At 43.9% G+C, this 26,967-nt stretch overlaps 1 protein-coding gene across 6 annotated transcripts in view; it reads right to left on the bottom strand.

Annotated features, from left to right (window-relative positions):
- Positions 1-26,967, bottom strand: part of AFAP1L2 (actin filament associated protein 1 like 2) — a 136,416-nt gene that overhangs the window by 26,289 nt on the left and 83,160 nt on the right. For 3 of the 6 annotated variants that reach the window (XM_063435086.1, XM_063435087.1, XM_063435088.1), the window contains exons 6-10: positions 19,574-19,803; positions 17,783-17,962; positions 14,678-14,767; positions 13,947-14,031; positions 9,993-10,097 (exon numbers count right to left, since the gene is read on the bottom strand). In XM_063435086.1, coding sequence (XP_063291156.1) covers positions 9,993-10,097; positions 13,947-14,031; positions 14,678-14,767; positions 17,783-17,962; positions 19,574-19,803 — 690 coding nt within the window. The remainder of the gene's footprint in view (positions 1-9,992; positions 10,098-13,946; positions 14,032-14,677; positions 14,768-17,782; positions 17,963-19,573; positions 19,804-26,967) is intronic. The other 3 variants (XM_063435089.1, XM_063435090.1, XM_063435091.1) reach the window with 2 other exon arrangements.

Below are 26,967 nucleotides of genomic sequence, written 5' to 3'. Positions count from 1 at the left end.
TCACTCCCTGACCCAGAAAAGCAACCTATGCCCTTTTACCGAGGGGTAGTTCAAATTCAAAAGACTTATTCCGCCGCATGGCGTGATTTACTGAGTATTTGTGCCATTAAAGCAGGGGATGCATACTGGCCAAGCATGGCCCGACACCTCAGTACAGATCTACTCAGCAGTGACGTTGATTACCCCTCCGGAGTAACTTTTTGCAACCAATTAAGAGAATGGGCTAAGGATAAACTTGCAGATCAGGCTGCTGGCCTTACTGATGTTATACAAGATAAAGGAGAATCAGTGGAAAGGTTTCATGCAAGACTGTACCAAATGTTCACAGATTTGGGGTTTGATCTTACTGACAAGATTCATTCACAAATGCTGTCCGGTGCTTTTGTCCAAGGTGTTAAAGACTCAATACGCAAGGGAATTATTGCTGCCCGCCCTGAATATAAGGTTGTTCCCCTGGATACTTTACTCCTAGTTGCTAGGGGCCTAGAGTCTGCCCAGACCCCCAGAAGGCCCAGCTCTGCTCCTCTTATGGTGGCACGCACTACCCCTATTCCCAAGGGTACCAGACCAGAGGATGGTGTTTGTTTTAATTGCAAGGCCAAAGGGCATTTTAAAAGTGCCCGGAACCCAAGAGAGAGCCAAGAAAGCCATCCAGGCCTGCCCCGGCCCCCAAGGCCGAGAAGGAGGTTCCGATAATTGAGGAACCAGATGATTAGGAAATTGGCACGCCTGTGTCATTAACCCCTGTTATGGCAGTGTCTACAGGGGATAAGGGGGGGCCACTTGCCACAGTGACTTTACCCATTGAGGGCCAACCAACCACATTTCTTGTTGACACAGGTGCAGCCCGTAGTGTTCTGAGAGAACAAGACCTGCCAGACCCATCTTTCCTGTCCAATATTGATGTCTCTTGTGTTGGAGTGGATGGCCAGCCAAGACACAGCCCTTTAACAACTCCACTACGAGTTGGCTCTAGCCTGCTTGCTCGCTTTGTGGTATCCTCCACTTGCCCAATTAACCTGTTAGGTGCTGATGTTCTCTCACGCCTGCAAGCATCCATCACCTTCACCCCAGATGGGCAGGTAGAAATGTATACACCTCTATCTGAATCAGACACCTCAGCCTTGTGCTCCTTGCCTCTGATGCTGCATTTGGAAAAGCCCCGTGAGGAAGCAGCAGAATTAAGGTCCAATTTCCCAGAGGTATTAAAAACACAGGTGCCCGCCAAGTTATGGTCCTCAGGCCCAGAGGACATAGGTCACCTAAATGTTCCCCCTGTGGTGGTAAAGCTTATTCCAGGAGCTAAGTTACCAAGAAAGCCACAATATCCATTAAAACCAGCACAGGCTGCTGCCATTTCTATCCACATCAAGGCACTCCTGGAGAAGGGTGCCCTGGTAAAATGTAAATCTGAATGCAACACCCCATTATTTCCTGTGAAAAAGAAAACTCCAAAAGGTGAGCCTGAGAAGTACAGGATGGTTCAGGATCTCCGTGCTGTCAATGAAGCTACCGTCCTGGACACCCCTCTTGTACCAAATCCCCATACTCTGCTCTCTGGAGTCCCACCATCTGCAAAATTTTTCACAGTCATTGACCTGGCCAATGCCTTTTTCAGTGTCCCACTGGACCCTTCCTGTCAATACCTGTTTGCTTTCACTCATGAGATGCAACAGTATACCTGGACTGTCATGCCCCAAGGGGCACAAAATTCTCCAAGTCAATTTGCAAAGGCCATGGGTACCATCCTTGACCCATGGCAAGTTGAGCACCCAGAAGTTGTTTTGCTCCAGTATGTGGATGACTTACTGCTCTGTGGAGATGATATACCCACTACTGAAAAGTGTTCAATTAGCCTTCTTTCCTATTTGGCAGAACAAGGATGCAAAGCTTCACTCATCAAGCTGCAATTCTGCCAACCTTCAGTGATTTTCCTTGGACATTGCCTATCTCAAGGCACCAGACATCTTACTCGGGACCGGGTAAGAGCCGTACTGGACATTCCACCTCCAAGGACTTCAAAGTCTCTTCATGCCTTCCTAGGCCTCATTTCCTACTGCAGAGCATGGATCCCAGAAGCCTCTCTGCTTATGCAACCTCTCTATGATGCTCTTAAGTCTGACCCATTCTGTTTGACCAATGAAGCTCTGGACAATTTCAATGCTCTCAAACGTGCCATTGCTTCTGCTCCTGCCCTGGGCCTACCTGATTACACCAAACCTTTCAAATTATTTGTCTCCGAAAGACAAGGCCATGCAACAGGAGTTCTCACCCAAACTAATGACTTAAGAGGCCGCCAGAGGCCTATTGGATATTTCTCATGTCAACTGGACATTGTGGCCAGAGGGACTCCTTCCTGTCTCAGGGCTGTTTTTGCTGCAAGAGAGCTCATAGAAAGAACCTCAGACCTGGTCCTTGGCCACCCTCTGGTTGTTTTGGCCCCTCATGACATTTCTGCCATCATCAACCAAGTCCAGCTCAAGCACGTGTCTCCAGCCAGACACCTACGCCTACAGTGCCATCTTCTTCTGCCTGACAACATTTCCATCCAAAGATGTCAAGTTCTTAACCCATCCACTCTTCTTCCACTCCCTGAGGGGGGTATCTATTATGGATTTATCACGGATGAAACCTACATTTACCTGCTCTGTGGATGTATCAAGAAAGTCATGCATCCACATTTGACATTTTATGAAGATGAGACACCTCTTTGTGAAGGCCCGGATTACGCCTTCTGTACCATGTGGTACAAGCCGAACATTACTCCTGAACCTTGCTATGAAGATGAGCTTTACCACTGGACTGATGTAAAGCTCACTGCTCAAGATTTCTATTGTGACTCTGAAGGCAATAGCATGGTCTTGGTCCAACTACCTCAACAACTCAACTACCTCTACCGCCATTGGGATACTGCTATCCCACATATTCCTGTTACCAAGTTGAAGACAAGGTCATGGAAGGATCTTGGGCCCATGGCAAAGCTATGGGCCACCATGGATGAAGAACAGCTACAGGAAAATGGTATTGTCAAATACCCAACAACTGACCTTCTGGAAGCATGGCCACGCCACTTCCTAGAAAAATAATTTCAAGATCTGGTCATAGTGAATGATTATGACCCTGAAACACCTCATGACTGTTTTGAACAGATGAAAATGGAGACAGTGCACCTACCAACTGTGCATGAGAATCCATTACCAGATCCTGATTTCACCCTGTTTGTGGACGGTTCAAGATATGCTGATGAAGAAGGAAGATATCATACAGGATATGCCGTAACCACAACAGATGAAGTTATCAAATCATCATCCTTACCGCCAGCAATGTCTGCGCAAGAAGCTGAATTACAGGCTCTGACTTCAGCATGCAAAATTTCCGAAGGAAAACGTGCCAACATCTATACAGATTCAAGATATGCTCTGGGCGTGGCACATGACTTCGGCCTAATCTGGAAGACAAGAGGATTTCTTACCACCGCCGGTACACCAGTCAAGCATAGTACTGCAATCAAGGAGCTAATGGATGCCCTCCTACTCCCTAAAGAAGTGGCCGTTTTGAAGGTAAAGGCCCATGGGAAATTGGATACAGATGAAGCAAAGGGCAACCATTTGGCTGATCAGGCTGCTAAGCTAGCAGCCAGGGATCTGCAGGAAGTGGATGAAGAAGTGTCCGGACAAGAAGAAGAAGAAGTCCCTATTTTTGCTCTGCAAACTCTTCCTACTGATTTGCGAATTTTGCGAGAACAGCAAGCTGCAGTCACTCCTGAAGAAATCCAGAAATGGAAAAAGAAAGGAGCTGTCCAAAAGGACGGAATATATTACAACAACTTCAAATTTTGTCTTCCCAGAAATTTATATCCAGCAGTTGTCCAATGGGCACATGGGCCTGCACACCTGTCAAAAGAATTGATGGCCGCCCTCATACAGAAGTATTATGAAGCACCTGGAATTACAACATTGATCAATAGCTTCTGCAAGGCCTGTGTCATTTGTGCAAAATGCAATCCAGGAAAACCAATCAAGGTGCCTGCAAAACACCTGGCAAAGCCCATGTACCCCTTCCAGCGAATTCAAATTGACCACATCCAAATGCCCAAGAGTGGGCCCCATGAATATGCACTAGTCATAGTGGACATGTTCTCAGGATGGCCAGAGGCCTACCCAGTGGCCAATATCACTGCAAAAACAACCGCAAGACGCCTACTTACAGAGATAGTATGTAGGTTCGGACTCCCAGAAGTCATTGAAAGTGATCAAGGCCCAGCTTTCACAGCAACAGTGACTAAAGAAATTTGGACTGCTCTAGGGGTGACTCTAGCCTTCCACACCCCTTACCACCCACAAAGTAGTGGTAAAGTAGAGCGCATGAATGGCACTCTAAAAGCCAGAATGTTAAAAATGTCACAAGAAACAAAAATGCCCTGGCCAGAAAGCCTGTCAATAGCTTTATTTAGTGTTAGGCACACACCTAGAGGGAAGCATTCACTGTCCCCATATGAGATTCTATTTGGGACAGCACCCAGACTAGGTTGTTATTATCCGCAGCAGTTACAGCTCCAATCAGATGTTTTAGTAGACTATGTAACTGAACTTGCAAGTGCCTTAAACAAAATACATGCCCAAGTTTTCTCTTCAATTCCAGATCCCGATTCGGATACAGGTACCCATAACCTGCTTCCCGGAGATTGGGTTCTGGTCAAGAAGTTTGTGCGGAAAAATACCCTGGAACCAAGATTTGACGGTCCATTCCAAGTTCTTCTGATTACCGCAACCTCCGTCAAACTGGCCGGTAGGCCAAATTGGATCCACGCTTCCCACTGCAAGAAATCTCCTGCCCCAGAGGAAGCGGATACCGCACAAGCATGTACCTCTGGTACACCTTCTCCTTAATTAGCCTCATAAAGGCCCAACAAGTAGCCATTACCAAAGATGTTAGTGGGTACACCTTCTGGTATAATTCATCGTGCACCCATGTGGCTACTTATACCTTTGATTACTGTGATATTGTAGAATGCCCATTTCCCACGTCACAAATCCAGAGTATCTATAGAGATATCCCTCATTCAAAAGACCCATATGTTTGTGTAGTTGACAAGCAATGGGGGCACAATTGTAACCATTGGGGGGCGGCGGGATGGAATGCCGGGCCTGCCTGGGGTTACAAACCAAAAAGTGCCTTATCTAAAGTAGATGATCATGGTAGATCCCTTCTCCAGAGAATGACTTTGAGAAAGCCTGGGGGGGGGTACACCAATGAAATTAATCCTTAACATTGAGCATCCAAGCCCAACAGATGCAGACCAGTATGTGATGGGAATGTATTGGAATAAGGGTTCCTACCGTAAATTAGGGCATTTCTACCTCAAAGATATGTGTAACTCCTCTGAGTGGCAAGGGGCCACCCATATGGTCCCTAACCCATTAAAACCTCATATCCAGACCTTTCAAGACATGATGGCCATTGCTAACCCCACCTTTGAAGATACCATGGCCGCTGAAACAGGTTTTAATGATGTAAATTTATGGTTAGAATGGATGAAATATAATGCTAATAAGCATAACAAGACCGCATGCTATGTATGTGGCGGTGCCCGGCCTCACCTGGGTACTGTGCCTTTAATCCTGCCAGTAGATATAGAAGAATGTGTTTTAAGCCTTTTTGCCTATCACTATAATTTTAACAGGTCCATATGTATTGCATGGACAAAGGAGTATCCTCTCCTAACCAAGGATGTCAAACCCCCAGATGGTATTACCGTGTATAAAGGTAATTACACTTGTTATGCTAATTATGATGGAATTGGTAAATTCTTGGGTAACTTCTCTAAAGGGTATTGTGCTACCTACAGAAATGTCTCTATGAACTTGTTGCAGTTTCACACCAGGTCATTAGGGGATATTTACTGGTTGTGTGGGGATTTACAGCTAAGATCCAGAATGGACAAAGAGTGGTGGGGGGAGTGTACTTTGGCTAAAGCCATCATGCCTATACACATCATTTCTGACACACACCTCGTCACCCATGAGTCCAGACACACTAAGGTTAAGCGTGACGCCCCAGTGAAAGGAAGTTTTGATCCTCATGTGTATATTGATGCCATTGGAGTGCCTAAGGGGGTGCCCAATGAGTTTAAAGCAAGAGATGAAGTTGCTGCAGGATTTGAATCACTTTTTGCCATAGTTACCACAAACAAGAATTTAAACTGGATAAATTACATTTATTATAATCAACAGCGTTTTGTTAATTATACCAGAGACGCCCTCCAGGGGTTGGCCGAACAGTTGCAGGCCACATCCCAAATGGCTTTCCAGAATAGAATGGCCCTAGATATGATCTTAGCCGAAAAAGGAGGGGTTTGTAAAATTTTGCCCGACACCATGACATGTTGTACCTATATCCCAGAAAACACAGGCCCTAATGGTAAAGTTACATTAGCCATAGAGAAATTAAATGACCTGTCTGAAGAGTTAAAAAGGAATTCTGGGATAAAAGATCCCTGGGAAAGATGGTGTGGTTGGATGACAGGATGGCAAAAGGCTTTAATGCATATTGGTATGGCTATACTAATTTTTCTTTTTATCTTTGCTCTTCTCTTTTGTTGTATCCTCCCATGTCTGAGAAAATCCCTCATGAAGACTGTTGACCAAGCGGCACCCACTTTCACCCATCTCGAAGTTGATGACCAAGATTTCCAAGACATCAACTCACCCTGTCTGCCGCTGCAAACAATCCCTTTTGTTGATAAAGTGCAGGAATTCTAGGAAGGGACTAGCTTAGGGATAGCATCTGTCAGTGAATGGTAAAGGCCCCGTGTGGAGAAGTGGTGGGTTAGCTGCCATGGGACACCCATGGGTGTGAAGTGTTCGAGAGCCATACTGATGGATGAGTTAGCCTATCAGGGTCAGATCTAGGGACAGTCTTGCACTTTGCATTAACACCTAGCTAGCGGCCACGGGGTTTCTGTGCCTTTGGGTTAACACGTCTTCCTGGTACTAACTTATTATCGTTTTTATCTCTTAGAATCTAACATTTCATAGGGGGGAGTGATGTGGGATTATTAAAAATCTTTATTGTACTTGCATTGAATTATTGCACTAACTCCATTTTAACTTCATACTGTGACAATCCTCCATTTTGTCCTCCTAACCTGACTTCTTCAATCCTCCATTTTGTCCTCATAACCTAACTTGTTCATTTTAAAACCACCTTACATGACAGAATTTCCCAGAACATCTAATACAATAGACAAAGACTGTATTTTCTATAAAGACATGATTAACACAGGAATTGCTGACTTTTCCTTAACTTGCAACATAGTATAATTTGAAGGCCATGAGAACACAGTAGTAATGAAATGTTCTATTCATAAGAGACCTTGCACCTGGCCACGAGGCCTGAGATCACTGACCGTGTAAAATGACGCTCAAGACCCCCTTGTCCCCACCCGTGTCCAGAACAATCCCACCTCTTGGTGGGTGGGCACGGGACTAACCACTTAATTTTTGAGCCAATTAGTAATATTGATAGGAGGACATTAATCCCGACACTTAACAATTAATCCAATTAATGATGTTTATTTGCTGATATTCTAATAATCAATGATGACGCAAAATGTCTCTTAAAAGGGCCTGCGCGCCCGCTTTTTACTCACTTGCCAATAAATTTTCTCGAAGTTATTTTAACCTGAACTCCGTGTGTCAGACTTAATTACTTCAGCGTATATACGCAATTCAATTTTACTAATTTGGACAGGAACAGATAGACATTTAAACATTTTGGTTTACTGCTAAAAAGTACCATAACAGAATATATAGGGGGTCAGTGACACCTACATCAATAACCAGAATATATAGGGGGTCAGTGACACCTACATCAGTAACCAGAATATATAGGGGATCAGTGACACCTACATCAATAACCAGAATATATAGGGGGTCAGTGACACCTACATTAATAAATATAATATATAGGGGATCAGTGACACCTACATTAATAAATATAATATATAGGGGATCAGTGACACCTACATCAATAACTAGAATATATAGGGGGTCAGTGACACCTACATCAATAACCAGAATATATAGGGGATCAGTGACACCTACATCAATAACCAGAATATATAGGGGATCAGTGACACCTACATCAATAACCAGAATATATAGGGGATCAGTGACACCTACATCAACAACCAGAATATATAGGGGATCAGTGACACCTACATCAATAACCAGAATATATAGGGGGTCAGTGACACCTACATCAATAACCAGAATATATAGGGGATCAGTGACACCTACATCAATAACTAGAATATATAGGGGATCAGTGACACATCAATACTTGGAATATATAGGGGATCAGTGACACCTACATCAATAACCAGAATGTATAGGGGATCAGTGACACCTACACCAATAACCAGAATATATAGGGGATCAGTGACACCTACATTAATAAATAGAATATATAGGGGGATCAGTGACACCTACATCAAAAAACTAGATTATATAGGGGATCAGTGACACCTACATCAATAACTAGAATATATAGGGGATCAGTGACACCTACATCAATAACCAGAATATATAGGGGATCAGTGACACCTACATTAATAAATATACTATATAGGGGATCAGTGACACCTACATTAATAAATATAATATATAGGGGATCAGTGACACCTACATCAATAACTAGAATATATAGGGGGTCAGTGACACCTACATCAATAACCAGAATATATAGGGGGTCAGTGACACCTACATCCATAACCAGAATATATAGGGGACCAGTGACACCTACATCAATAACCAGAATATATAGGGGGTCAGTGACACCTACATTAATAAATATAATATATAGGGGATCAGTGACACCTACATTAATAAATATAATATATAGGGGATCAGTGACACCTACATCAATAACTAGAATATATAGGGGGTCAGTGACACCTACATCAATAACCAGAATATATAGGGGATCAGTGGCACCTACATCAATAACTAGAATATATAGGGGATCAGTGACACCTACATCAATAACTAGAATATATAGGGGATCAGTGACACCTACATCAATAACCAGAATATATAGGGGATCAGTGACACCTACATCAACAACCAGAATATATAGGGGATCGGTGACACCTACATCAATAACCAAAATATATAGGGGGTCAGTGACACCTACATCAATACCTGGAATATATAGGGGATCAGTGACACCTACATCAATAACCAGAATATATAGGGGATCAGTGACACCTACATCAATAACTAGAATATATAGGGGATCAGTGACACATCAATACCTGGAATATATAGGGGATCAGTGACACCTACATCAATAACTAGAATATATAGGGGATCAGTGACACCTACATCAATAACCAGAATATATAGGGGGTCAGTGACACATCAATAAATAGAATATATGGGGGTTCAGTGACATATCAATACCTGGAATATATAGGGGATCAGTGACACCTACATCAATAACTAGAATATATAGGGGATCAGTGACACCTACACCAATAACCAGAATATATATGGGGTCAGTGACATATCAATAACTAGAACATATGGGGGTTCGGTGACATATCAATACCTGGAATATATAGGGGATCAGTGACATATCAATAACTAGAACATATAGGGGATCAGTGATACCCACATTGCAGGGTTTAAACACCTATAGTGGCTGTCATTCCACAGAAATAGCAGAGAAACACTCAGCCATTTCATTTTGCCGCGCATACACACTAGCCTTCCACTGCTCTCCTATGCGGAAATATTGATTAGGCTGAGATCAATTATCTCAGCCAAAGAAGGCTGGGCCAGCCACATACATAGCAACGCGGCCAGCCTCACAACGCTTGTGGGCAGCAATCACCTAAACGGTGACTAGGACACTATACTGCTAGAAATACACATGTATATTCCTAACGCTACACTGCTCCTTTAACCAATTCACAGCAAAGAACTTACTAGATGTTTCCAGTGTTTTCTCGGGACTCTCCGTGGATGAAGATTTCTTCCTACCAATATTCATGAGGTTACTGAGTTTCAGACCCGAACCTCCTTTCTTCTTAACTAAAAATAATAATAAAAAGTGATAGAATATGAATAAGATAATACGAGATAACAGACAGACAAACCTGAAAGTTGAATGTTCACAAACCTCAATTCTGGATTCCAGCACCCCCAGTTTGACATGATCATGAACATGCTGTGGATATGTCATATGTCAGAGAGGTCGGGGTACAGCACAATCGCTCACATTTAAATGGGAACTGTCACTGCTCTGGAAATTTCACAACAAAGTACTGAAATTCACCTCTAATGTATGTTAACCGGTCTCATGTTATGCTCTATATTCTATTTAAATTCATTCCAGGCACAGCCAAGGCACACAATGCAAATGAGGAGGAAAAACAGAAACATTGTTTCATTTCTTCTCCTCTCTGTATGCTCGGGTCTATTCTGACTGCTATATGTAAAGGAGGAGCTTATAACAATGACGGACAGGGAGCTAAGATGGAGGCGCCCAGTTACAGGATAAAGTCCCTTTTAATAACTATATCTCACTGCAGTGTTTTTAATTGACATTTTTAAAAGTGTCATAAAATGCCAGATATAAGAGAAGTGTGTTAATTAATTACAAGATCCGGTTATTTTATTTATCTGTAAAGTGTGTTTTGGCGAAACCAGCCTCGCCACTGTCCACTGGAGGAGCCTGGTCGCCCGCCTCCTGCCACTGGACTATGGCCCCTGTTCTTTTTCCCTGCAGAAAGGCTGGTTCGTGCCTATCTGCGGACCGTTAAAGCCATGCTACCCCAGATAGCTATGCCATGGAGCCCAGCCGTATACTGAGAGACTGTATGAAAGACTTTGGCTCCATGGCGATTGAACTGTATATATGTGATCTGAGCGCCATCCGGTAATAATGTGCGCTCAGATCTAAGCTATCTGGGGATAGGTAGAATTTGTATGTCCTATGTGATAAATGTAACAGTATGTAATTTTATGTCTTTTATTGTCCTTTGTCTGCCATGTGGCTAATGGAGTTTTGCCTCTGTCCTTGGAGATAATTGGATTACTTCCCAATTATCTTCAGGACAGAGAGGAGGGATTGTGATGCATTGTGTAAGCTTGTGATTGGTCAATGTCCAAAATGTTTCCCAGTTTCCCATCTGGTCCCCTAAGGGAGTGTCCACCAGGTGGGAGACCTGCATAAAAGCCGGGCAGTTAGCCCCAGTAAACATTTAAATGCTTGACCCTCAAACCGAAGTATCGTCTCGTTCTTGGGGGGGAATTGGATTGTATGCTGATTGCCAGGAGTGTAAGCTGATGGTATGCTTTTCCTGTTCGGCTGTTTCCAGTATTCATGTGTTTCCTGTTCGGGAGTTGGTGAATTCATGTGTTTGCAGTTCGGGAGATTGGTGCTTACAGTAGCTGTCGGTGCATCTGGAAAGGGGAATATCGCCTAAATGGTTTTTAACCTCTGGCGAGCAAAACGGTCCGTTACATGTGTCTGGTTTCTGTTCCTTTGTACATCTGTCTGTACAAATTCTGTCTCTCCTCCTTAACTTCGTTATATCTCTTTGCATCCATGTTAAATTCCAATCTATACAATGGACCAGCTCCCTCCGAGTTACTCCGTAGGTGGCACATTTATATAAAAAATGAACACATTCTAAGTATTACCTAATGAGCATAACACGTTAATTAGAGCTCAGCATGAGGATATCAGTCTTGGCTGTATTAATCTCGAGATTCACGGAAGCATTTAACTTCTGGCTATTAATTTGCTCCTTCCTATTGCTGAATTTATAATTGTCATTGAAGGCTAAGCTTGAAGCACAAAAGTCTTTTGTAAGCACAGACTAAAGGGTCCCAGAGACGAGACATTATTACCAGCAAAGAACGAGGTTAGTGTTGGTAGGAGCCAGGATGGAACGATGGCATAAACACAGAATTCAAAGTGGAGTTTAAAAAATCTGCACTCCAAGTAAACCTTTTGTGTCCAAACATCATTACAGAATCCAAATTAAAATGTTTTTCCAATTTACCTTTTGAACCAATTGAAGCAATAGTCTATATATTTTATAACAAATGAGATTAGGGCCCTACTAGAATTAATAAAACGATTCAATTTTTTGAGTGTTCTATTCTTGCACATTTGTAATCATTTTTTTCACTTATTGTGCTTAGGATTCTGATATTGACCTACGTTTTGTATAAAGAATGGTCTAAGAAATACATTTTTACTTGTTATTTTTTATATTCAATAATCCTTTAACAATATTTTGTTAGACTCTTCCAGCTGCACAAAGGTTGTTGCAATGAACTAACTTTGGAATCCACCACTCTACAACATAATACCGAACCCCACCAATCTACAACATACTGCCGAAGAATAATGCCAGAACCCACTACTCTACGACATACTGCAGAACCCCACCACTCTACGACATACTGCCAGAACCTACCACTCTACGACATACTGCCAGAACCTACCACTCTACGACATACTGCCAGAACCTACCACTCTACGACATACTGCCAGAACCTACCACTCTACGACATACTGCTGTAACCCACCACTCTACAATATATGGCCAGAACCCACCACTCTCTACAACATAATATCGGAACCACCAATCTACAATATAATGCCGGAACCAACTACTCTTCTACATACGGTCGGAACCCCCACTCTACCACATACGGTCAGAACCCACCCCTTTACAACATACGGTTGGAATCCATCACTCTACAACATACTGCCGGAACCCACCACTCTACAACATATTGCCGGAACCCACCACTCTACAACATATTGCCTGAACCCACCACTCTACAACATACTGCCGGAACCCACCACTCTACAACATACTGCCGGAACCCACCACTCTACAACATACTGCCAGAACCCACCACTCTACAACATACTGCCAGAACCCACCACTCTACAACATACTGCCAGAACCCACCACTCTACAACATACTGCCAGAACCCACCACTCTACAACATACTGCCAGAACCCACCACTCTACAACATACTGCCAGAACCCACCACTCTACAACATACTGCCAGAACCCACCACTCTACAACATAATGCCAGAGTCCACCACTCTCCAATATAATGTCAGAGCCCACCACTCTACAAAGTAATGTCTCACCATTCTACAAGATACTGCAGGAACTTACCACTCTACAATATAATGCCGGAACCTACCACCACCATGTACAATATACGTCCAGAATAGACCACTTTACAATATACTAACTGAACTCATCTCTAAGTTATCTTGACATAAACCCACCACTTTAGGTTATCCTAACAGAACCTAACTCAGTCAATAGCCATCTGATTTAATCATAACTCCTGCTGCCCAATATTATTATTAATATTGCTATTACCCTTACTAAGGTAGATGTCCGTCTACATTTCCATGGTTCTGAAATTTCTAGCACATTGGTCTTTGGAGAACCAGTTCGGGTTGGAGATATATTTACGTCATTAAATCTTCCGCTTTGGTGGCCCTTTTAAGTCTTACAATGTTGGAAAAACTTTTAAGGTGCAACCTTTGTAAAAGTCACTCCACTTATAACAGACACATGCATCTGACACATTAGTGAATAATTCCCAAAATGCTGAGAATAATTAGGGGACAAAATGCAAAGACAAGTCATAGAGAAAAGAAAGATTTATAAAACTATATTATTAAACCAGGAATGAAGGACAATTAACACATGAATTCAACATTTGTGGCCAAAATATCCTCATTGGAGATATTCTCCGACTATTCTTTTGACACCATAAATATACCGGCCTCGATTCTAAGTTGTGTGACTAAACTCCTGGGTTAATGGCAAAACAATATCTTCAATGGCTGATATAAACGTTTTATTTTATAGTTTCTATTTCACGTACCTTCTTTAATTTCAGGAGTCTCAGGGTGTCCGTCTGTGCTGCTCCCACTTTCTGATGCTGCAGAATATCTGTCTGACACTTCACCCTAGGGATAAATGTGAGAATTAAGCCTGGAGTGCCCCTTTAGAATACAATATATCAATCTGTATTACACGTTCACTTTACATAACAATTACATGGCTTCACTATAAAAGTCTATTGTACTTGTCAATTGTGGATTGTACTTGTTGATTGTACTTGAGAAGAAGCCTGCACGATTGTGGGCTCCTTGCTCTAGTAAACCACCGATAGTCACTGGTGGCTTCAAAAAGTCAAAAGGTTTATTGGTCAGATCATAAGATCCAATTAAAACCTGGGAGCTTGACACATATCTGTTAGCTAAACAAACTGCTAGCAAATGTATCAATCAAGCTTAATTTGTATCCCTATTGATATACTCTATTTACAGAAATACACACACAAACTGCAATGATGACCACGCAGTGGACACAAGCCATGTATTGTAGCTGCACTAAGCTGTTGGTGTCCTGTGGATGATGTATTTTTATCCCACGGCAAGTACCACAGTTGCCATATTAGAGGAGGCAGAAGACAAGTTCAGGTAAGTAGCTCATCTGAAGTGGACCTTGTCACATACAAAAATCATATACCACAGGAGGTCCACTCTGAGTACAGGACACAGAAGTCAAGTATCATCAATCTGGTTTATTCTGTACATTTCCATATGGTACCTTGTGTGGCGTCAAGCGCTGGATTTCCATTGCAAGGGGAGAGCTATCACTGATCACATCTGTCTGGAGTCCACTGATATCTTGGATCACCTGTATGGTTGATGAAGGGAGGATTGTTATGGGGCAACTTAATGTTAAATCATTAAATACATTAACATTTACCAGTCAGACCCTGCAAATTAAATATTTACTCATCAGATCTCATAAATTAATAATTTACCCAATTTACACACGATGTTTAATACAATAAGAATTGTGAAGATGGTATAGAACCATATCAGCTGTGGAGAGTTCAGATAAGCCTTCCATTCCACCGATGTCAAACTATATTTACACTAAAGTCAGAACTCCAGCAGGTTATTGTGCAACTTAGTAAACAGGTAACTAAAAACACGTCATGATTGCCGTCCAGGAATTCTAGAAAACGACACCATACACCGAGGCTAGATCTTTTAAATAGTATTGATTATCTCAGCCATTTTCAGCTAACGTTTGGGTGCCTTCACAAAGCTGGACCTCCTGGGAAGTCACTCAAGTCTCCATCCTACCACCCCAGAACCCATCATTAATATGGCCGCCTGCCCAAAACATAGTATACTCTGGTATTTTCTCTACACACTGACTGCACTTTCACGGCTCTTTTAATGGAGTTTAATGGAAATCTTTGAAGATTCAGTATAAAATATTCCCACATATTGTGAAACGGGCATAAAATGTCTGACTGGAAACAGTCTCCTATTAATCGTCGTTAAATTGATCCTTTGTTCTCCAGGAACTTGCTGGGGACGCCTTTTTTAACTAGTCCAGAGAGTGGCCCTTTCATCAGTCAGTGCAAACTCGATACACAACCAAAGCAACGCATCAATGCGATTACCACGTTTATTAAATGAAAATATTTAAAAAAGATTCTACTGTATGGGCAGACATTTTGTAACAGGCACAATTAGATCATATTTCTGCTAAATTAAATGTACAACCAATAGTGTTCACTGTTTAATTGGTCCTTATATAGCAGATATTACAGAAATTATTTTTATTGATTCTCTATTCAATATATTTGCACTTTTACACATGGTGTCACATACTCGGGATTTCTGAAAAATATAAATCAGGACAATTCCATTATTGTGCGAATATTATTTGGTGGGTACTTGCTAACATGCCTCTAATTCTCCCCTAAAAAGCTAAATGAGGACCGAGATTGGTTGGTAAATCTCAGACAACTCCTGATTAATGGGACGCGTCTGTTGAAGGATAGGACCATCGGGATTTGAGGAAAAGATGGACATTTAAGGGCGAGTGTCTTCAAAAAATAAATACGCATAGCACAGCCACCATGCAGTGTTCTTTCAATTGTATATCATGTTGATGTTGTACATTGCAAATCTATGAATATATTCCGAGAGCGGTCTTAACAGACAAAGCCTTTACTATACGATCACTTGTAGGATTTATTTATTTCATAACCGATTGACTAAAGCCTTTCTTTAAGACTACATTATCATGAACCGATTCCGAGTCTATGTTATCCCTCTACGACCCAAATAATTATACTGAACATGCTAAAATAGTTTAGACCTCATTGTATCAGTGTAATACAGAAAGCTTTGCCACCAGGGTTAAAACGGAACATTTTAAAATAATCTTTTATTGTACCATATTGTTAGTTAATTAAGAAATATGAATGTAATATTGTGATATATTAGGATTAAGGTCAGCCTTAGTCTAACTAAGCATTATAAAGATAAATGTGCCATCATGCGCCCCCTATTGTATACCGTACTGTGCCATTCCAGCCACGCTGACGGAGACATTACACTAATTGCAGTCCATCAATGTTTATGGGTTTAATGCGCATGGATATCACAGAGTTACGCCACGAGCCTCGCTTAGCCAGTAAAATCCCTGAATTAGCACTTTCTCTCCATAATGCTGCCTGGCATGGCTCAGCTCATCTGGGGGGCGATTGGTGCACTCATGCAAGGCTTCGTACACTCGTAACTGGCAACATTGGTTATATCAGTCTCTGAATTATTACTAGGGAGGAGGGGGAATAACTCAATTTAATGCACAGAGTCAGGTTTAGCACTTAAAGATTTAAGAGGGATTATAGCCCTAAAAATAAATGGAACATAATTACCCAGAAAGAATGCACAGCATTTCCTGTTTACAGACAATATCCTCAAAAATAAGCAGAATGGAGAAAATCAGGCAGTCTTGTTACTTTTTAAAGGGACCCTATAGACCCCCAGACTATGCCATCCCATTTAAACGGTGCAGTGCTCTTGTCTGTTTAAACTTGCATTTTAAAACATTGCAGGGTTACATCCTCTACTAGATAACTAGAGGTGCTTCCTGGTACCTAACGCTATATTTTCCATTTAAGCAGAAAGGGTTTGCTTTGTATGTAAATGGCTTTTCTAAACTCATAATTGAGATCTCTGTATGAGGTAATTAGAAAGAATGAGAAAAAATTAGAAGAATAAATTCATTGACATATTTTATATTTCTTTTAATCTGGTTGGCTCTTCTGAGTGAAGCTCATAATCCGCGACGACTCTGGGATGGAGAAATGCCCGTCTGTCTCGTTTCATTGAGTCGAGTCCAAAACCGAGTTATCTGACTGCCTACACGCACCAAGCACCCAACCATGACATGGAAGCAGCTTCATCCTTGGAGCCAGGGCCCAGCCGAATCCATCAGGAATACACAATACACAGACAGAAAAGCAGGAAATAAAAGATTCAGAAAATGAAGCATGCTTTATAGCTTTAATTGTTTTTGAAACCCTGACTTTTAGCCATCGCTGTCTAATAAACTATAGAAATTATGACAACTCTTGATGGTCAGCACCTAGGGATTTATCCTTACCCAACATAGCTTTACCGATCGAAATTGGGGGCTCTTAGAAAACCAGCGAGTTGAACAAGCTTGTTGTAGACTTTATACTTAAATTAACCACGTAGGTCCCTGATATTATTAGCTAAGTAATACACACTGTGCTTACGTATAGGTGTTTACCACTGACACACAATACAGGGCACAGAAGGTTGGTACCCTTATGTTTTCCAGTAATGCTGAATAACGATTGGCCTCGTACTCTACCTTCAACCACTGCTCTGCCTGGTCTTTGCTCTGCATTCCTAACACGATGACGTCCGTGTTGGCAGGAACGATCTTCAGTTTCTGTTCTTTCTTTCGGACCTGTTTCTCTTTGTGCGTAACTGTGCAGCCGATTAAACTCACGTCCAGCTGGGGGTTGTGATCCTTGGAACTTTTATAACACTGAAAGCAGAAAGTAAACAGGTTTCCTACAGACATTCAACGGGTTCATTATGATCAATCAGTAGCTTCAGTGGTAGGACCAGGGGAGACCTGCCTTCATGGTAAACTGGCTGGATTTTATATTGGGTTAATGTACAATTTGGGAATTACATGAAGGAACCTAGATAATGTATATTGGCTCCCTATAATAGCATGTGTCACATGGTGGGTGATAGAGTTCTACCAGTGGTGATATACTGTACCAGATAATCCGGGGAAGAAGTATTATTATTTATCATTGCTATTGAATGCATCAACCTATATGAAAGCATAATATACGGTGTAATATATATAGATTGTCTAGTATAATAGTGATAGACAGTACCTGCCTCACCCCATCCTTTCAAGCTCGCTGTCTTGGTGTCATTTTTGATCCTGGCCTCACCTTTGCTCCTCATGTCCAGTCTGTTGCTAAAACCTGTCGATTCCAACTTAAAAACATTGCCTGCATCCGCCCCTTTCTTACGCAAGATGCTGCCAAGGAGCTTGTTCATGCTCTAGTAATCTCTTGCATCGATTACTGTAATTCTCTCCTAATTGGTCTCCCCAGAAGCTGTACTGCCCCACCACAACATGTGGTGAATGCTGCTGCAAGGCTGATCTTTCTCTCCTGTCGCTCCTCTCCCACCTCACCCCTCTGTCGATCCTTACACTGGCTTCCTGTCCCCTACAGTTGTCAATTTAAAATACTAACCCTTACCTATAAAGCTCTAACCAACTCTAACCCCTTTTGCATTTCTTCACTGATTCATAGGTATGCCCCCTCTTGGTCTCTCCGCTCTACTTGTGACCTTCTCCTGTCTGCTGCTCGCACCCTTACTGCAAATTCATGCCTGGGCGACTCCTTTCCTTTGGAACAATCTGCCTACCCCTGTCAGACTCTCCCCTAGTCTTCAATCCTTTAAGAAGTCCCTCAAATCCCATCTTTTCAGGATTGCTTATGGCCTCCAAGAGTAACTTCTATCTCTCAAACCTTCCTCTCGCTCTCTCCTAGAGGGCCACACTCCACTCTCACCTCCAGTTCTGCTACTTTCCCACCATGTCTATTTGCTGTCTCTCTCAATACCCTTCCTATTGTGTTTTTATACCCCACCTCCTCTAGACTGTAAGCTCGTTTGAGCAGGTCCTCAACTACCTATTGTTCCTGTTACATTTTGTTTTTGTCTCAATTGGTCAATTCCACTTTTATTGTAAAGAGCTGCGGCATAAGCTGGCGCTATATGAATACCTATAACAATAATAATTTAGTCAACACATTGGACATACTTCTTCCCCATTTCAGCGTCATTGACAGATGCTGGTTATGTTTTAGCTGGTCCCTTTAAGAGGTCAAGGAAATAAAATGTCTTTTTAAAAAAAACAATTCTGTTTGATGTGGGGTGGAATATAAGGACCGATTAAAATGGGTATAAAATATCCTTTTTAGGACAGATTAGATTCAGGCTATGAATTTTGACATCCTATTTTTTCAGACGTTGGGCGCCTGGATCTCTTGATCTCACCTTATCGGACGCCCTTACAATGTATCTGTGGCCATGAGTTCTGTAATGGGTCCCTTTAACATGTACTTACCAACAGTCTATTGTCCTTAATGACACAGAGCTGTTTTGCCCACTGACCGAGCCACTTCTTCCTCCAGAGGAACGCGCAGATAAGAGCATCTTTCATCAGCTCAATGGACGCCTCCGTAGACGGCCACTGGTGTTTGTGAGCTGCGGACTTCCCTTTGTTAGTTTCCTCTTCATCATAGGATTCGTACGAGCTGCTGACGGCCTCGCCATCTTCTGCAATCAATTCAAAACCTATTTATTGATGAGCAAAATTTTGTAAAAATAAACCACAACAAAACTAAAATGAGCTGGAAAAGTGGGGTGAAGGTATTAAGGGTCTCTGTTGGGGATCTCCTTACACCTGTGGTTTTTCCTTTTTGGATTTTTTTTTTTGGGGGGAGGGGGGGGATTTGAAAGGTCATCCTTTAGGATGACCTTTCAAATTAGGGGATCACTGATAACCCAGTGAGAGTGTCTCTTCTTTTTCAGCCACTGACCTGCAAAGTTGAGGTCTCATATTCCTTATTAACTGTCACTTATGGTTTAGTAAATAAAGCCCACATATTAAATATTGCATATTATATGGTTTGTCATCCAAACGTACATCAAGCTCTATTTACTATCTACTGGGATGTACAGTTCCAGGAGATCACGTACTTCAATTGTGGGAAATATTTCTGAAGCGATTGTTAGCCAAGGCCCCACCGTCTGTATATATTACATTAGCTTATAACCCATTAAAATATTATAATATATACTGATAGGACAACGTAAACGTTTATTACATTCAATGAACTATGTATACTGATTTCTGAGAAAATGTCACTTTTTATCTGTCTGAGCGGCCATGTTGGACCAGACTCTACTGTAATCGAACTGCTGCTCAGCCTAACTTGCTGCGGCTGAGATTGCTCGGTGTGTACCTGCAGTAGCAGACAAAAAGTTAGGTCGAGCAGCAGTTGGTCAGATAACATGATCCAACATGGCCGCTCAGCCAAATAAAAAGTGACACAATTATACACAATTTAAAAATCTCTCATTAAGTGTAATGAATTCTAAGAAACTTTTAAAAAACGAGGAGTGAACCTTTAATGACAGTTGTCTTTTATATGAATTAGATAAAACGAGGCTGTGTTTATTTCAGCCTGCCGCGAGCCGGGTAAGGATGCCGTGCTGCAATAAGCCATTTACTGGGCAGATTCCTGGCATGGACTAATAACGCGAGTCTGATCAGCGCTACGGAATCTGATGGCACTATATAAATAATAATAATCATGCAGCCACGGGAAACCCAGTGAAACCACACGGGGATCAACAATGTGTCCGGACCAGGGAAAATGAAGCACTGTTTTATAGTACACAGGGGCCCGAGGACACCCATCCTCCACTCACCCCCAAGAAGATAAATGTGGCGCTGGGGGAGGAGGAAGGTCTGACATTAACTCTGACCTTCAGCACGAATTGTTTCTCTATGTGGAAATTTCCTCTCTCATTCCAGAGAAACAGATACGTGAAAACCGCAGCTTGGAAAAACCGCGTTATCTAAAGATACCTTATCCACTGTTTTTACTTTTTCTATCAAAATATTCGCAAACATCCATTCCAGTGACTTCTTACTCATTGAAAGAACCGACCTTACAAACACGGCACAACTGGAATAAACCTCGTTAGGCTGCTAGGTCTTTAACCCCTTAAGGACCAAACTTCTGGAATAAAAGGGAGTTATGACGTGTCAGACATGTGATGTGTCCTTAAGGGGTTAAGAATGAATTAAAATTTGATTTATCATAAAAAGAGCAATGAATAAATGTTACATAACCTCTATGTTCCCTTCGTTTCCATAAATCTCTGTTTCTGCAGAGACTAGGAAGTGCTAGTCAGCCCACCCTCTGGGGGTTTGGTTTATGGGATGGAAGTGATTAAAGGGATATATACACTGACTCCACCAGCTATCAGTGGTTTCATTCATGACAAGTCATGAACAAAACTACTGAAGCCCCAATGCCCTCAAAATGGTAAAGTCTTTAACAGATCTGACAGCAATCAGCTTCATTCATGAAAACCATGAATGTAGCCATGCCTGCAACTGCAAGGTGCAGCTTCTATTAACAAGGATTTGTCTCAGGCAGACGTTTTTCCTTATAGAAAGCTATCAGGCAGCCTTGGTGCTCAAGGAACACAAACACGATGTAGGTTTGTGGGGGGTGTCTTGTTGGGGATGACAGACAGGGGGGCGCTGCTAGTCTCCCCCATATATATTGACTTAACGCCTTCCTAGAACCAGACTTAACCAAAGCTCTAAGGCCTAAGCCCAACTCTGAACCCCAACATGTTCTACAAATCACACTGTGAGGATTACATTTTCATTGAATTTAGAATATTACATGAAATTATATTTATAAATATTATACCTGCAATGTTACCCCCAAAGTCATGTATTAACCCCATACCTGCTGTATTACCCCAAGTCATGCTGTATTAACTCCATACCTGCGGTATCGCCCACAGCCATGCTGTATTAACCCCACACTTGCTCTATTAATCCCATACCTGCTGTATTACCCCAAGTCATGCTGTATTAACCCCATACCTGCTGTATTACCCCAAGTCATGCTGTATTAAACCCATACCTGCGGTATCGCCCACAGCCATGCTGTATTAACCCCACACTTGCTCTATTAATCCCATACCTGCTGTATTACCCCAAGTCATGCTGTATTAACCCCATACCTGCTGTATTACCCCAAGCCATGCTGTATTAACCCCATACCTGCTGTATTACCCCAAGTCATGCTGTATTAACGCCATACCTGCGGTTTTGCCCACAGCCATGCTGTATTAACCCCACACCTGCTCTATTAACCCCATACCTGCTGTATTACCCCAAGTCATGCTGTATCAACTCCATACCTGCGGTATCGCCCACAGCCATGCTGTATCAACCCCACACCTGCTCTATTAACCCCATACCTGCTGTATTACCCCAAGTCATGCTGTATTAACCCCATACCTGCGGTATCGCCCACAGCCATGCTGTATTAACCCCACACGTGCTCTATTAACCCCATACCTGCTGTATTACCCCAAGTCATGCTGTATTAACCCCATACCTGCGGTTTCGCCCACAGCCATGCTGTATTAACCCCACACCTGCTCTATTAACCCCATACCTGCTGTATTACCCCAAGTCATGCTGTATTAACCCCATACCTGCGGTTTTGCCCACAGCCATGCTGTATTAACCCCACACCTGCTCTATTAACCCCATACCTGCTGTATTACCCCAAGTCATGCTGTATTAACTCCATACCTGCGGTATCGCCCACAGCCATGCTGTATTAACCCCACACCTGCTCTATTAACCCCATACCTGCTGTATTACCCCAAGTCATGCTGTATTAACCCCATACCTGCTGTATTACCCCAAGTCATGCTGTATTAACCCCATACCTGCTGTATTACCCCAAGTCATGCTGTATTAACTCCATACCTGCGGTTTCGCTCACAGCCATGCTGTATTAACCCTGCAAAACCCCAACACTGTGATGCATATTGAACTCCCAATATAGTGCATTAAATTGGAGCGGTTATTTCTCTCTCGGGATTACACGGATTAGTTAGCCCCCCCTTCCCAATCCCCTTGCTCCCCCAGCAATGCCCCTGGTGAAAGGTCTGAAAGGCAGACAATGAGCATCCACTTAACAGGATCTTTATTATTAATTATTATTCGTTTAAAAGAACCCACAATGGGCTTCGGCACACAAGGTGTTAAACTGTGAGCAAGTGTGTAGTTCAAAAAAATTCACACAAAATAAAATAACATCAAAGTATAACACAAGCAAAGCCGAATACTGGGAGCCGACAACCCACTCTACATAGCAACATGCAGAACTTCCAGGCCCAGCTAGAAAGGGCTGGCTGAGGATGATGTGAAGTGAAATCTAATAACATCTGTAAAGCTGTTTGTCAACCTCTGCATTGATGACATACATGCAAAATGCGAACGTGACCCTTAATTGTACCCTTCAGGCACATTAGGGTTAATGCATGGATGGAGCACTTGCAAGCTTTTTGTTGTTGCAGTGCAGGATACAATGGGTTAATTCATGCCACAATGCATATTACAGCAAAGCGATAAAGTCTGGGGGATAAAACATTGTACCCGTGAGGATTGTTGAATACATTTCTCCCGCTGAGTCAGGAAAGCTCCCTATGCGTCCTGCGCAAGGAGAGTAAACGCACAGAAACGCAATCACCGTGAAGGCGTCCGATGGGAGATTGGAAGAAAGGGGAGAGAAAAAAACAACAAGGTTTTTATGTAACAGAATAAGTAAAAAATACCACGAATGAATGACCGGCATCCTCCCATCCCAGGAGACTGATAAAAACATTATGGCGCTTACAGTAATTCCTAATTTGTGGACTACAAACGAGGTACACAGTGATGGCGGAGCCTAGCTCGGGATTTTCCCTTTAGGAATAATTAAAGGTTTGTTACTAAATGGTGGAGCACTGGTGGAAGCCATCTATAAGTCAGCCAGCGAGTCACTGAGCTACATTCAGACCCTGAGGAGGCAGGCAACACTAGCCGGATCAAGGAGCATGTGAGTGTGTGGGGTGTGTGTAGGATGGGGCTGGGTGTGGTCAGCAGTAAGTGTGAGTGTGGGGTGTGTGTAGGATGGGGATGGGTGTGGTCAGCAGTAAGTGTGAGTGTGGGGTGTGTGTAGGATGGGGCTGGGTGTGGTCAGCAGTAAGTGTGAGTGTGGGGTGTGTGTAGGATGGGGATGGGTGTGGTCAGCAGTAAGTGTGAGTGTGGGGTGTGTGTAGGATGGGGCTGGGTGTGGTCAGCAGTAAGTGTGAGTGTGTGGGGTGTGTGTAGGATGGGGCTGGGTGTGGTCAGCAGTAAGTGTGAGTGTGGGGTGTGTGTAGGATGGGGATGGGTGTGGTCAGCAGTAAGTGTGAGTGTGGGGTGTGTGTAGGATGGGGATGGGTGTGGTCAGCAGTAAGTGTGAGTGTGGGGTGTGTGTAGGATGGGGCTGGGTGTGGTCAGCAGTAAGTGTGAGTGTGGGGTGTGTGTAGGATGGGGATGGGTGTGGTCAGCAGTAAGTGTGAGTGTGGGGTGTGTGTAGGATGGGGATGGGTGTGGTCAGCAGTAAGTGTGAGTGTGGGGTGTGTGTAGGATGGGGATGGGTGTGGTCAGCAGTAAGTGTGAGTGTGTGGGGTGTGTGTAGGATGGGGATGGGTGTGGTCAGCAGTAAGTGTGAGTGTGGGGTGTGTGTAGGATGGGGATGGGTGTGGTCAGCAGTAAGTGTGAGTGTGGGGTGTGTGTAGGATGGGGATGGGTGTGGTCAGCAGTAAGTGTGAGTGTGGGGTGTGTGTAGGATGGGGCTGGGTGTGGTCAGCAGTAAGTGTGAGTGTGGGGTGTGTGTAGGATGGGGCTGGGTGTGGTCAGCAGTAAGTGTGAGTGTGGGGTGTGTGTAGGATGGGGATGGGTGTGGTCAGCAGTAAGTGTGAGTGTGGGGTGTGTGTAGGATGGGGATGGGTGTGGTCAGCAGTAAGTGTGAGTGTGGGGTGTGTGTAGGATGGGGCTGGGTGTGGTCAGCAGTAAGTGTGAGTGTGGGGTGTGTGTAGGATGGGGCTGGGTGTGGTCAGCAGTAAGTGTGAGTGTGGGGTGTGTGTAGGATGGGGCTGGGTGTGGTCAGCAGTAAGTGTGAGTGTGTGGGGTGTGTGTAGGATGGGGCTGGGTGTGGTCAGCAGTAAGTGTGAGTGTGGGGTGTGTGTAGGATGGGGCTGGGTGTGGTCAGCAGTAAGTGTGAGTGTGGGGTGTGTGTAGGATGGGGATGGGTGTGGTCAGCAGTAAGTGTGAGTGTGGGGTGTGTGTAGGATGGGGCTGGGTGTGGTCAGCAGTAAGTGTGAGTGTGGGGTGTGTGTAGGATGGGGATGGGTGTGGTCAGCAGTAAGTGTGAGTGTGGGGTGTGTGTAGGATGGGGCTGGGTGTGGTCAGCAGTAAGTGTGAGTGTGGGGTGTGTGTAGGATGGGGATGGGTGTGGTCAGCAGTAAGTGTGAGTGTGGGGTGTGTGTAGGATGGGGATGGGTGTGGTCAGCAGTAAGTGTGAGTGTGGGGTGTGTGTAGGATGGGGCTGGGTGTGGTCAGCAGTAAGTGTGAGTGTGGGGTGTGTGTAGGATGGGGCTGGGTGTGGTCAGCAGTAAGTGTGAGTGTGGGGTGTGTGTAGGATGGGGCTGGGTGTGGTCAGCAGTAAGTGTGAGTGTGGGGTGTGTGTAGGATGGGGATGGGTGTGGTCAGCAGTAAGTGTGAGTGTGGGGTGTGTGTAGGATGGGGCTGGGTGTGGTCAGCAGTAAGTGTGAGTGTGGGGTGTGTGTAGGATGGGGCTGGGTGTGGTCAGCAGTAAGTGTGAGTGTGGGGTGTGTGTAGGATGGGGATGGGTGTGGTCAGCAGTAAGTGTGAGTGTGGGGTGTGTGTAGGATGGGGATGGGTGTGGTCAGCAGTAAGTGTGAGTGTGGGGTGTGTGTAGGATGGGGCTGGGTGTGGTCAGCAGTAAGTGTGAGTGTGGGGTGTGTGTAGGATGGGGCTGGGTGTGGTCAGCAGTAAGTGTGAGTGTGGGGTGTGTGTAGGATGGGGCTGGGTGTGGTCAGCAGTAAGTGTGAGTGTGTGGGGTGTGTGTAGGATGGGGATGGGTGTGGTCAGCAGTAAGTGTGAGTGTGGGGTGTGTGTAGGATGGGGATGGGTGTGGTCAGCAGTAAGTGTGAGTGTGGGGTGTGTGTAGGATGGGGATGGGTGTGGTCAGCAGTAAGTGTGAGTGTGGGGTGTGTGTAGGATGGGGCTGGGTGTGGTCAGCAGTAAGTGTGAGTGTGGGGTGTGTGTAGGATGGGGATGGGTGTGGTCAGCAGTAAGTGTGAGTGTGGGGTGTGTGTAGGATGGGGCTGGGTGTGGTCAGCAGTAAGTGTGAGTGTGGGGTGTGTGTAGGATGGGGCTGGGTGTGGTCAGCAGTAAGTGTGAGTGTGGGGTGTGTGTAGGATGGGGCTGGGTGTGGTCAGCAGTAAGTGTGAGTGTGGGGTGTGTGTAGGATGGGGCTGGGTGTGGTCAGCAGTAAGTGTGAGTGTGGGGTGTGTGTAGGATGGGGCTGGGTGTGGTCAGCAGTAAGTGTGAGTGTGGGGTGTGTGTAGGATGGGGCTGGGTGTGGTCAGCAGTAAGTGTGAGTGTGGGGTGTGTGTAGGATGGGGCTGGGTGTGGTCAGCAGTAAGTGTGAGTGTGGGGTGTGTGTAGGATGGGGCTGGGTGTGGTCAGCAGTAAGTGTGAGTGTGGGGTGTGTGTAGGATGGGGCTGGGTGTGGTCAGCAGTAAGTGTGAGTGTGGGGTGTGTGTAGGATGGGGCTGGGTGTGGTCAGCAGTAAGTGT

The sequence above is a fragment of the Pelobates fuscus genome, chromosome 10 (genome assembly GCF_036172605.1).
Source record: "Pelobates fuscus isolate aPelFus1 chromosome 10, aPelFus1.pri, whole genome shotgun sequence".
NCBI classification, from domain to species: Eukaryota; Metazoa; Chordata; class Amphibia; order Anura; family Pelobatidae; genus Pelobates; species Pelobates fuscus.
The sequence above is the reverse complement of the archived record's forward strand: the minus strand, read 5'-3'. Positions and strand labels throughout refer to the sequence as shown.